We start from the raw sequence: 12,579 nt of genomic DNA, 5'->3' as shown, positions 1-12,579 counted from the left end.
TCATTTTTTCCTATTTTTCCTCATTTTTTTTCTTGTAATACAGGTTGTGTACTTCTTCCTTTTTATGATTATTCATTTTGAAAGACGTGAGTTCTTTGTGGACCAGCAACTTTCAGGAAACTTTAGTTGGGAGGTTCCAAGGCAGTTCTGAGCTACCACTTATTTGCCCTGAATCTTAGTTTGGCTTCTTGTAACACTGTGTGTGTGTGTGTGTGTGTGTGTGTGTGTGTGTGTGTGTGTGTGTGTGTGTGTGTGTGTGTGCATTCACACTACTGTGCCAACAAGGTCCTGGGAGGTACCTTTCTCCAACTGGGGCACGCTATTTCCATTGTTCCAAAACAAGTATGGTTGCCTTTGACTTTTGTGTATCCCAGCTGCTTTGGGAAACTGTCCTTGTCTGAGATCTGCAGCTGGATACAACCTATTTGAGGACCTTTCTGGATACCAACAGATATTTTAACTGAATGTGCCTCTACTTAAATTTGTTATGAATCTGTTTGAAATTAATTCCACTATTGCATTTTGTGCATTTATTTGTTCTTTCTCTATGTTACATTTGTTTGAAGGCATGTTTTCCCTCATTTTTCTTTCTCCACTGATTTTGAAATCGTATATTCTATTTCTTTTCTTTAGTAGTTAAATTTAAAATTTTTATATGTGTACTTGATAAAGCCAGCATCTCCACCTTTTTTCTAAACAGGATATTAGAATGCTTTAATTCCAATCACTCCTTCCAGTTTAATTGCTATTATAATCTGGCATTTTCATACTACACTTCTTTAGCTGTAAAAATTAAACAATTTTGTCTTATATAATTGATGTCCATTTAGAGCAACCTTCATGCCTTTCTTGACTCACTCTTTGTTCTTGCAGTTCAGACTTTCCTTTTCAGGTTATTTTCTTTTTCCTGAGTACAACCCTAGGAAGTTTCTTTAGCGAAAACCCATTGATGATAAGTTCTCAGTTTTTGAATGTGTGAAAATGTCTTTTATTTCACTTTGAATTTTGAAAGACTATTTCCTTGGATATAAAATTCAAAGTGAATAGCTTTAACACTTTGAGGATATTATTCTATCATCTCTGGCTTCCATTAATGTCAGATTACAATCTGTCATTCCTTTGTATGTGATTTGTCTTTTACTCTGGCTATTTGTAAGATCTTCACCACTTTGTTGTTGGTGTTCTCAGTTTTACTAGAACATGTTCAGGTATAGGCCTCTTTTTACTTATTCTGTTTAGGACTGGTTATAATTCCTCAATCTTTGAATTTATAGCCTTAATTCTGGAAAATCCATTCTCTCTTTGAATATAGTTTCTCTTCTATTATCTCTGTTTTCTTTTTCTAGGACTGCAGTCAGATGCATGTTATACTTGTTTATTCCTTTTATCTTATAACCCTTTCATGCTGTCCATCTCTTCACCTCTCTGCAGATTTCTGAGTAATTTCTTTAAGTCTTTCTTCCAAGTCAGTAATTTTCTATATCTGTACCTAATCTTCTTTTCAGGTCCTTTTTTAAATTTTTTATTTATTTCTTACATTTTTTAAAGCCTATAGCACCTGATATTCCCAGGCAGTCTCCCATCTAAGTACTAACCAGGCCCAATCCTACTTAGCTTCTGAGATCAGATAAGATCAGGCTCGTTCAGAGTGATATGGCTGTAGACTGTATTTAATCTTCTTTTTTTTTTTTTGTCTTTTTAGGGCTGCACCCATGGCATATGGAGATTCCCAAGCTAGGGGTCTCATCGAGCTACAGCCCCTGGCCTATGCCAGAGCCACAGCAACGTGAGATACAAGCCACATCTGTGACCTACACCACAGCTCATGGCAATGCCGGATCCTTAACCCACTGAGCAAGGCCAGGGATAGAACCTACAACCTCATGGTTCCTAGTCGGATTCGTTAACCACTGAGGCACAATGGGAACTCCTATTTAATCTTCTTAACATTTACATTTAGCAATCTATTTCAATTGTATCTTCTTTAAAGAAAAAAATAACTTCATTCCTTTTCAAGTCTGGTTATTTTTTTTAATAGTCTCTTTCTCCTTATTCACATTTTTTTTCTTTTTTTTTTTTTTTTTTTTTTTTTTTTTTGTCTTTTTGCCATTTCTAGGGCCGCTCCCACGGCATATGGAGATTCTCAGGCTAGGGGTCTAATCAGAGCTGTAGCCACCGGCCTACACCAGATCCACAGCAATGGGGGATCCGAGCTGCATCTGTGACCTACACCACAGATCAACGGCAATGCCGGATCCTTAACCCACTGAGCAAGGCCAGGGATCAAACCCGCAACCTCATCGTTCCTAGTCAGATTCATTAACCACTGAGCCACGACGGGAACTCCTTTATTCACATTTTTTAATTCTATTTTCATTTCTTTAAAGGTATGAAGCATTCTTTTTATATTCTGCATCTGATATTTTCAGTATCTGTTGGTCTGTTCTTACATTTTGTTGGTTTTGCTGACTCATTCACAGAGACTGGGTTTCTTGTGTGTTTAGTGAATTGTAGGTGTGTGTGAGTTCATGTTCATTGGAAATCTATCTCTAGACTGTTATACTCATAATTATAATTTATTATAGCTAAGGATAGAGATTAAAATCAGCAAGAGTCTTATTGCTGATCTTAGCTACTTAGTTCCCAGCCCTTTCAGATGTCAAACTGATACCAAATGTCCCAACATAGCCATCATAAAACACATTTTCAATATAAACTATCTGGTGTGGTTTTAAACTCCAGGTAAACAAAGAGAGGCAGGATGTGTCCAACTGGTCAGAAGATAAGCAAGAAAACAGAAGGCTCAAACAACATTATAAGCCAACTAAACATAACAGACATCTATAAAACATTCCACTCAACCACAGCAGTACACATATTCACTCAGGTACACATGAAACATGCTCTAGAATAGAACATATTACAAACATCTCTCATTTTATTGCACTTCACAGATAATGCGTTTTTTACACACAGAAGGCTTGTGGCAACCCTATGTTGACCAAGTCTATCGGCACATTTTTCCATTAGCATTTGCCCACTATATGTCTCTGTGTCATATTTTGGTTAATTCTCACAATATTTCAATTTTTTTCTTTATTTTTATATTTGTAATTGTGATACCTGATCAGTGACTTTGATGTTACTATTGTTACTGCAGATGTGGCAGAAATAGCAAGAGAACAAAAATTAAATATGGAGCCTGAAAATGAGACAGAATTGCTGCAATCTCACGATAAAACTTTACTAGATGGGGAGTTGCTTCTTATGAATGAACAAAGAAAGTGGTTTCTTGAGATGGAAATTATACCTGGTGTCAATGCTGTGAAGATTACTGAAATGACAACAAAAGGATCAGAATACTATTCAAACTTGCTTGATAAAGCTGTGGTAGCGTTTGAGAAGACTGACTCCAGTTTTGAAAGAAGTTCTATCATGGGTAAAATGTTATCAAACAGTACTTTATGCTACAAAGGAATCACCCACGAAAGGAAAAGTCAATCAATATAGCAAACTTCATTTTTGTCTTATTTTAAGAAATTGCCACAGCTGCCCCAACCTTAAGCAAACACCACCCTCATCAGTCAGCAGCCATCAACACTGAAGCAAGGCCATCCATCAGCAAAAATATTAAAACTTGCTGAAAGCTCAGAGGATGGTTAGCATTTTTAGCAATAAAGTATTTTTTAATTAAGGTACATTTTTGGGTTTTTTAGGCATACTGTTATTGCATGCTTAATAGATTACAGTGTAGTACGAACATAACTTTTATATGTACTTGGAAACCAAAAAAATTGTGACTCACCTTTTTGTAATACTTGCTTTATTGCTGTCATCTGGAACCAAACCAGCAATATTCTGAGGTATTGAACAAGCCTCAAAAGTTTAAAGAGGTTTAAATTATACAACATATATTCTCTGACTACAATGAAATTAAATTAGAAATCAACACATCAGGAAATTCAGGAAACTGACAAATATGTGGAAATTAATTAACATACTCCAAAAAAACGAATTTAAGAGAAGGAGACATCACAAAGGAAATGAGAAAATACTTTGAGATGAATAAAAATGAAAAAAAATATGAAAATGTATGAGACACAGCTAAGGCAGTGCTCAGAGGGAAATTTATAGCTGTGAATACCTATGTTTTAAAAGAAGAAAGATCTTGGAATTCCCCTTGTGGCACAAAGGGATTGGTGGCCTCTTGGAAGCACTGGGATGCAGGTTTAATCCCTGGCCTGGCACAATGTGTTAAGGATCCTGTGTTGCCACAGCTGCAGCTTAGGTTGCAGTCATGGCTCAGATCTGATCCCTGGCCCACAAGCTTCATGAGCCATGGAGCAGCCAAAAAAGGAAATAAAAATTAAAAATAAAAACAAGAAAGATCTCAAATCAATCATCTAACATCTAGGCCTGCAGCTCCACTTTCTATGCCCACAGCTCTGGCTTTGATGGACTGCTGGCCTCTGTGCAACCTTCAGTGGCCCCACCAGCTTCAAAGTCATTCTTCCTTTTCCTTAATGAATAACATGTTTTCAGTTGAGCAGTACTATCAGCCTGTTTCCTGCCTGTAGAATTTTGGAAGAATGACAGGCTTCTCTCATTTTGTCCTCTCTCTGTCCCCTTCTGTCCAAGCTGGCAGTGTTTTTGCCAGGACGACATTCTCAAAAGTCTTGTGGGCCTCCTGCGTATATCACAGGAATCCATACCATTAGATAAGAGGGTCTCTACAGATACTTCCTGGATAACCTCACCACTATTCCTAGTTTCTGCCAGGAGGATTGACTAGATCCATGAGTCACACACTTATTCTCTTTACAAAATGTTGCCCAGTCACATCCTTGGCCTTCTCTCCAGAGCATACTTTTCCAACAATAAATTTCCTAATTTTAACATCCCTTTGCAATCTAGGTAGGCCAAGAACATCTCAAATCATTAAGTGCTGGTTCTACTTTGTTTAACAACTCCTTCCTCAATTTATTTCATTCCTTTCATATTTTACTATATACAGCAATGAGAAACAAAGCTATACTACATTACTTTGCTAAAATCTCCCCAGTCAAATATCCAAATACATTGCTTATGAGTTCTGTCTTCCACGCAAGAGTAGAACACAATTCAGCCAAGATTTCTGCCATTTTGTAACAAAGATGGCTTTTCCTCTAGTTTCCAAAATATATTCCTAATTTTCTTCTGAGATCTCACCAGAAGCACCTTTAACATTCATATTTCTACAAACATTCTGGTCATGATGATATACATATTCTTTAAGATGAAAAAGCCTTCTCTATCTGATTTTACACGTTTTCTGAACCTCAACAGAATCAATCACCACAATCTATGCCACAGCTGTGGCAGCACCAGATCCTTTAACCCACTGCCCTGGGCCAGGGATGGAACCCCCACCTTCACAGCGACTTGAGCTGCTGCAGTCAGATTCTTAACCCACTGAACCATGGCAGGAACTCCTCAGGCACCTTTAACATTCACCTTTCTTGTCAATCCAGGCCCTTTCTCTCTCTTCTCCTTTCTTTCCTTTCTTTCTTTTTTTTGGCCGTACCCACAGCATGCAGAACTTCTTGGACCAGGGATTGAACCTGTACCGCAGCAGCAACCTGAGCCACAGCCATGACAACGTCAGATCCTTAATCTGCTGCAACACCAAGGAATTCCCAAGCCAAGCTCTTTCTATCATGTCTTTCTCAAAGCTGAACTTCACTTTCCAGTCCCAAAATGTATATTTGTCTCTTACAGATGCTAAAACAAATTACCACAAACTTGATGGCTCAAAACAATAGACCTGCATTTTTTTTCACAGCTCTAGAGTCTAGAAGTCTGAAATTAAGGTCTCAGCACCACTGGTTCCTTCTAGAGTCTGAAGGAGAATTCATTCTAAGCTTTTCTCCTTTTTTCCTGTGGCTCTGCCTTTTCTCTGACATTCCCTGGCTTGCAAAATGCATTAATCCAATCTCTACCTCCATCATCACATGGCTTTCCCCATGTCCCTGTGTCTTCTTTTACCTATCTCTTATAAGGACACTAATCTAACTTTAGGGTACACCCTAATTCAGGGAAATCTCATCTTGAGATCCTTAGTGACAGCTGCAAGGCCCTTACTCCAAATAAAGTCATATTCCAAGGTACTGGGTAAATAAATCTTTTAGGGGAGCATCATTCAACCCATGACATTGTGAAACTTTGAATCTACTAAAAGCATTACACCATATTCTTTAAATGAGTGAATTTTGTGGTATGTGAATTATATTTCAAAAAATGTTTAAAGGAAAATATAATAAAACTATCTTTTTGAGTTTTTGGAAACATTGGTAGAATAATAACCATACAAAAACATGTAAAATTTGTAAAAAAAAAAAAATTGCTACAAAAAAAAAAACACTGAGGCCAAAAAGATTTTTAGAACATATAAAAGAAGAAAGTATCCCATCTTTTTCTAAGAATCTAGGCTAATTTTTATACCAACACAGAATAAGGATAGTAATATATATATATACTAATATATACACACACACACTAATTTTACACAGACATGGATGCAAATGAGAATGCCATGTGGTCATTTCAACAAATTTTGTAAACAAATTTTGTTAACAAAATTCTACATTTACTGTTGATATTTTAAAATCTCAGGTTAATAAAGGATGTGTACCAGAAATCTGGTAACACAGTAGACCATCTGTTTTAAAGTTAGAGAGAGAGAGAGACAAAGTGAAAAGAGAGAGAGGGAGGAGGAAGAATCCTAATGGTTGTGTTTTTTCTGGAGAGCTCAAATTAATACACATTCTTTTATTTTTAAGCTATCTGTGCCTTTATATTTCAGATGCATTATTTGAGGCAGCACCCAACTCAGTCTTGTTTTTGTTGTTGTTGTTGTTTTTGTTTTTTTGTTTGTTTGTTTTTTGTCTTTTTGCTATTTCTTGGGCCGCTCCTGTGGCATATGGAGGTTCCCAGGCTAAGGGTCCAATCGGAGCTGTAGCCACTGGCCTATGCCAGAGCCACAGCAACTGCGGGATCCGAGCCGCATCTGCAACCTACACCACAGCTCACGGCAACGCCGAATCGTCAACCCACCGAGCAAGGGCAGGGACCGAACCTGCAACCTCATGGTTCCTAGTCAGATCCGTTAACCACTGCGCCACCACGGGAACTCCTTGTTTTTGTTTTTTTTTAATCCAATTTAGCAATCTCTGTCTTTTAATTGGGGTGTTTAAAATACCTAAATTTAATGTTAATATTGGTTTGGTTGGGATTAGGTTTGTCTTTTTTTTTTTAAGTTCTATTTTATCTTTGTTCCATTTTTCCTCTTTTTCTATCTAGATAGAAAAAGAGAGAGATACACCCAAAGATAGATAAATAGATAGATAGTCAGACAGATAGACAGACAGACAGACAGACAGATATTTAGATCAAGCAAGAGAGACAAAGACAAAGACAGAAATATTTTTTACTTATTTCAGAGAATTAGCTCACATGTACATGGGAGATGGCAAGTCCAGAATCCACAGGGCAAACCAGCACGCTGGAGATTCAGGTAAGAATTAATGTTGCAGCCATGAGTTGGATGTGCATAGGGCAGGCTGCCAGGCTAGAAACTCAGACAGGATTTCTGTTATAGCCTTGGGATAAATTATGTCTTCTCCAGAAAACCTCGATTTTTGCTCTTAAGGTCTTCAACTGATTCGCTGAGGCCCACTCACAATCTGTTTTACTTAAAGTCAAGTGGTTGTAGTTATTAATCACATATACAAAATACCTTCACATAACACTTGGACAGTGTTTGACCTAGCAACGAACGGCACCATAGCCTAGTGCCGTTGATACATAAAATTAAGTATCACTGATAAAATTAATCATCACTGATAAAAACAGATATACCATGCTATAAGTCAAAAGAAATTTGGAATGGTTATATTAAATTAGACAAAGTAGATTTCAAAGCAAAGAATGCTATCATAAATAAGGAAGGATGTTTTCTAATGACAAAGGTGTCAATTTTTTAAGAGGATCTAGCAATCTAAATGTTTACATACCTAATAAGAGAGCTTCAAATTATATTAAGCAAAACCTAAAAGAACCGCAAAGAGAAATTGACGAGTACACAATTATGACCAGATATTTCACTATCCATCTCTCAATAATTGAAAAAATTAAGTAGAAAGAAAATCAGCAAGGATATAGTATTTTTAAACCACACTATCAACCAAATTGATATGATCAACATTTATAGAATATTTTCCTCAAAAGCAGCAAAATAGGAGTTTCCGCTGTGACACAGTGGGTTAATGATCTAGCTTGCCTCTGCGGAGGCTCTGGTTGGATCCCTGACCCAGTGCAGTGGGTTAAGGGTCTGGCATTACTGTGGCTCAGATTTGATCATCAGTCCAGGAACTTCCATGTGCCCCAGGTGTAGCACCATATATACATATATATGTATATATATGATTTTCAATTATACACATGATATTTACCAAAAGGAGACCATGTTTGGAGCCATGAGGCAAGTCTCAAACTTGAAATACATTCAAGTCATAAAAAATTATGCCTTGTGACCACAATATATCCAAACAGAAATCAGTAACTGAGCTATCTGAAAAATCTTCAAATATTTGAAAATCACTGATAAATAACCCATAAGTCAAAAACAAAAAGTCAGAAGTAAATAGAAAATATTTTGAACTAAAGGAAAATTAAAACCCAATATATCAGAATTCTGAGTTGCTGCTTACACAGTAATTCGGGGGATATTTATAGCATTAGATGTCTATAACACGAAAAAAGAAAGTTCTCAAATCAATTACCTCAGCTTCCACATAAGAAACTAGAAAAGAGAAAATTAAACAATCAGAAGAAATAAAACAGTAAAAATGAAAGCAAGAATCAAAGAAATAGAAAACAGAACTAAGAGAGAATATCAACAAAACCAAACACTAATTCTTTGAGAAGGTCAATCAAATTGGTAAACTTCTAGTTATACTAATCCAGAAAAAAAAGAGAGAGAGAATACCGGTTATTCATTACAGGAAAGAAATATGTGAAGTCACCACGGATTCTATAGAATTAAAAGGATAAAAAGCAAGTATTATGAACAACTTTATGTCAAAAAATTATAATAGTGGAATGAACACTTTCCTTGTTTGTCAGTTTACCAAAGTTCACTCAAGGTTAATTTCATCCCTAGCTGTGAGTGCCTTTTCATCTGGAAAGTTAGCCTGTTTCATGATACTAACAGCCAGAATATTCTGTCTGTAATTGTGAATTGTCCTTGCTTCACATTAACTAAAAGAGAATGTCTTTGATCACTGGAGTTTATCACTGTTGGATTATTTCCACTGTGAGGTTCTTAAACTTTTTCACCTCATAATGTAAAGCAGCTCATGTCAGAGACCCTTTTTAACACGAAAGGTCTGTGGTTGAGACATTATATTTTACTGTTTATATTAAAAATCATCTATACCAAAAAAAAATAGATAACCTAATAGCCTTATAGCTATTACAGAAATAGAATATGTATTTTAAAACCCACCCACTAAAAATCTCGAGACACAGATGGCTTCACTGTACAGTTTAGGAAGAAATAATGCCAATACCAGTTCTACACACTCTCCCGGAAAATTGAAGGTGAGGAAATATTTCCCACAACTCATTCTATGAGGCTCACCTTACTCTGATACAAAAACCAGACATTACAAGAAAAGAAAATTACACATCAATACCCCTCATAAATATACATGCAAAAATTTTAAACAAAATTTAGCAAATATAACAATATGTAAAAATGATGATGTACCATGACCAAGTGTGCCTTTTTCCAGGAAAGAAATTGACTCAAAAATCTAACAATACAGTTTATCATACTAGCAATCTAGACGAGACAAATCATATGACCATCTCAAAAGACTAAGAAGATTTTGACAGAATGCAACACCCACTTCTGTTTAAAAAATAAGAACTCTCAGCAAACTAGGATTAAAAAAGGAAATTTTCTCACCTAATAAAGAGCATCTACAAAAAAAAACCCTACAGCTAACAGCAAACTTAATGGTGAGAGACTGAATGCATTCTCCCTAAGATCAGAACAAGATAAGAACATCTGTTCTCACTACTTTTATTCAACAGAGGATTGCAGGTTCTAGCCAGTGAAACCAGGCAAGAAAAAGAAATGAAAGGTAGGAAAGGTGTTCTTCAGCTTCCTTGGTCTCTAGAGAGGATCACAGCCAGTCCCTAGTGCCTGCTAAATTAGAAGACTGGCCCACTGATGGCAGCTTTTAAAGTATGTAGATCAACCCCTTTCAGGCAAAGACTGGGAGATGAGTGATTGCACCTGGTCCCTCCATGCTGAGCCCTGATGGAACAGCCATAGTGACTGCTTGCCTGTTCCCAAGAATTGTGTTTGTTTGCTGTAGTCTTGGGAGTCTCAGAGACCAGGCCTTATTGGCTTTTAGAGATAAAGTGTTTGGGGAGCTCATTCCTCTGGTGGGAGTCTTAAAAGTTGAGAGCTAGATGTAGGGTTCAAATCATTTGCTCCTCAGGGAGAAGGCAGAAGTTGGGTTTCCCTCCCAATTATATGGCACTGTGTTGGGGTGGGGTTTATAGCAAGAGTATGCCTCTGCCTTTCCTACCCATTTTGATGTGGGTGTCTCCTCATTTGTCAGCTGTATGAGTCCTGCAGCTAGTTTCTGGATCTCTTTCAGAGGGAACTGCTCACGTGTATCTGTATAGTTGGTGTGTCTGTGGGAGAGGGAAGATCAGGACACTCCTATGTCACCATGTTGGTCGACTCTCTTCACAATCTGCTGCATATTATTTTTAATGGTCTATACAATCTATCCTCTCTTTCCTCCCTAGTTTCCCCTACTTCCACTCCCTCTCACAAACTCGTCCCTAGCCTTGCTGGCCTCTTTGCTGTTCCTCAAACATTCCAGACATGACCCTGCCTCAGGACCTTTGTAATAATAGTTGTTCCTTCCACTATGAATGATCAAATCTTACCTTCTTACAAAACCTAATCTAGACCCATAGTTAATACGGCAAACCCCACACTATCAACCCCACCATTTCCAACTCCCCCTTTCCTGCTCTACTTTTTTTTTTTTTGTCCTTAGCACTCATCATCTTCTAACATACTGTATAATTAACATATTTGTTAACCTGACTTTTTATTTTCTCTTCTCCCCACTGGGATATATGTTCCATGGGGAGAAAAATCCTTGTAAATCTTTGTTTTATGACTGCTATATTACCAGTGCCTAGAACAGTGCCTGGCACATAACAGGCACTCAATAAATAATTCTTAGAGTTCCTGTCATGGCTCAGCAGTTAACAAACCCAACTAGGATCCATGAGGACACAGGTTTGATCCCTGGCCCTGCTCACTGGGTTAAGGATCCAGCATTGCAGTGAGCTGTGGTGTAGCTCACCGATGCAGCTCAGATCACACATTGCTATAGCTGTGGCATAGGCTGGTGGTTACGGCTGGCTCCGATGGACCCCTAGCCTGGGAACCTCCATATGCTGCAGGTGTGGCCCTAAAAAGACAAAAAGACAAAAAATAAAATAAAATAAAATAAAAAATTCTTGAATAAACTTTTCCACTTAATTTACAACTTTATTTTAATCCCATCTCTCAAGTCCACGATTTGTTCAAATAATATTTTTGATGGGTTTGCAACATTAAGCACTGTTCCAAAAATACTAGAAAAACCTCATAAAACTAAATATAAAACTACCATATGACCCAGCAATCCTACTCCTGGGCATATCTCTGGACAACACTTTCATTCAAAAAGATACATGCACGGCTACGTTCACTGGAGCACTATTCACAATAGCCAACACGTGGAAACAACCTAAATATCCACTGACAGATGAATGGATTAAGATGAGGTATATATATACAAGGAATACTACTCAGCCATAAAAAGGGAGGTATCAGAATCATGTGAGTAGATTTTTAAAATATTCATGTTTACCCATCACTTAGGTTATATCAGAATGCATGATGAGTAGGCATTATATTAGTCAGGATATGCTGAGCTATCTTGCAATAATAAATAAACCCCCAATCTCAACGTTTTAACACAATAAAAGCTTATTTCTTTCTTGTGTCATAGAGTTGTACTGTTCTTCTTTAAGTGGTATCTTGGGGGGGTCCAGCCTTCCTTCCAAACTCTGTGTTTACCATCTTCAACACATAGTTCCAAGGTAGCCTGCAACATCTACTTGGCAGATAGGTGATGAGCATCCATAGAAGGCACTCACTCTTAACCACTGAGACACGAAGAGATGTGTCCTTTCCACTCACATTCTACTGGAAAAAAAAAAAAGCCTAGTCTCATGGCCACACCTTAGATACACGGAGGCTGGGAAATGTAGCTTTGCTTATGTCCAGGAAGAAGAAACACATTTGATGAAAACCTACTTCATTTCTGCTACCACTGCCCTTCTAGTAACCAGCAATCTGTTTCACACCCCCATCCATTCATAGCACACATTCACTTCCTCCTGGAGGGAAATACACTAAAGCAACATCCAGTCATTACAGCCAACTCAAAATCTAGC

The 12,579-nt window shown here is 37.4% G+C and overlaps 1 protein-coding gene and 1 pseudogene across 2 annotated transcripts in view; both read right to left on the bottom strand.

Annotated features, from left to right (window-relative positions):
* Positions 1 to 9,248, bottom strand: part of SRD5A2 (steroid 5 alpha-reductase 2) — a 205,286-nt gene extending 196,038 nt beyond the window's left edge. The window contains exons 1-2 of one of the 2 annotated variants that reach the window (XM_085015834.1): positions 7,492 to 9,248; positions 3,806 to 3,836 (exon numbers count right to left, since the gene is read on the bottom strand). In XM_085015834.1, the coding sequence (XP_084871960.1) occupies positions 3,806 to 3,836 (31 nt within the window). In that variant the 5' untranslated portion in view covers positions 7,492 to 9,248. Of the gene's footprint in view, positions 1 to 3,805; positions 4,238 to 7,491 lie in introns of those variants that run through there. The other variant, XM_085015835.1, reaches the window with a different exon arrangement.
* LOC146404892 (5S ribosomal RNA) lies at positions 1,547 to 1,665 on the bottom strand (annotated as a pseudogene).
* Positions 9,249 to 12,579: the final 3,331 nt, after the last annotated feature.

The sequence above is a fragment of the Sus scrofa genome, chromosome 3 (genome assembly GCF_054392235.1).
Source record: "Sus scrofa isolate SSC_HxYL_T2T_F1_AM1 chromosome 3, Sscrofa_HxYL_maternal_Yorkshire_Landrace_v2.0, whole genome shotgun sequence".
NCBI classification, from domain to species: Eukaryota; Metazoa; Chordata; class Mammalia; order Artiodactyla; family Suidae; genus Sus; species Sus scrofa.
Note: the sequence above shows the minus strand (reverse complement) of the source record. Positions and strands in the feature narration are given on the sequence as shown.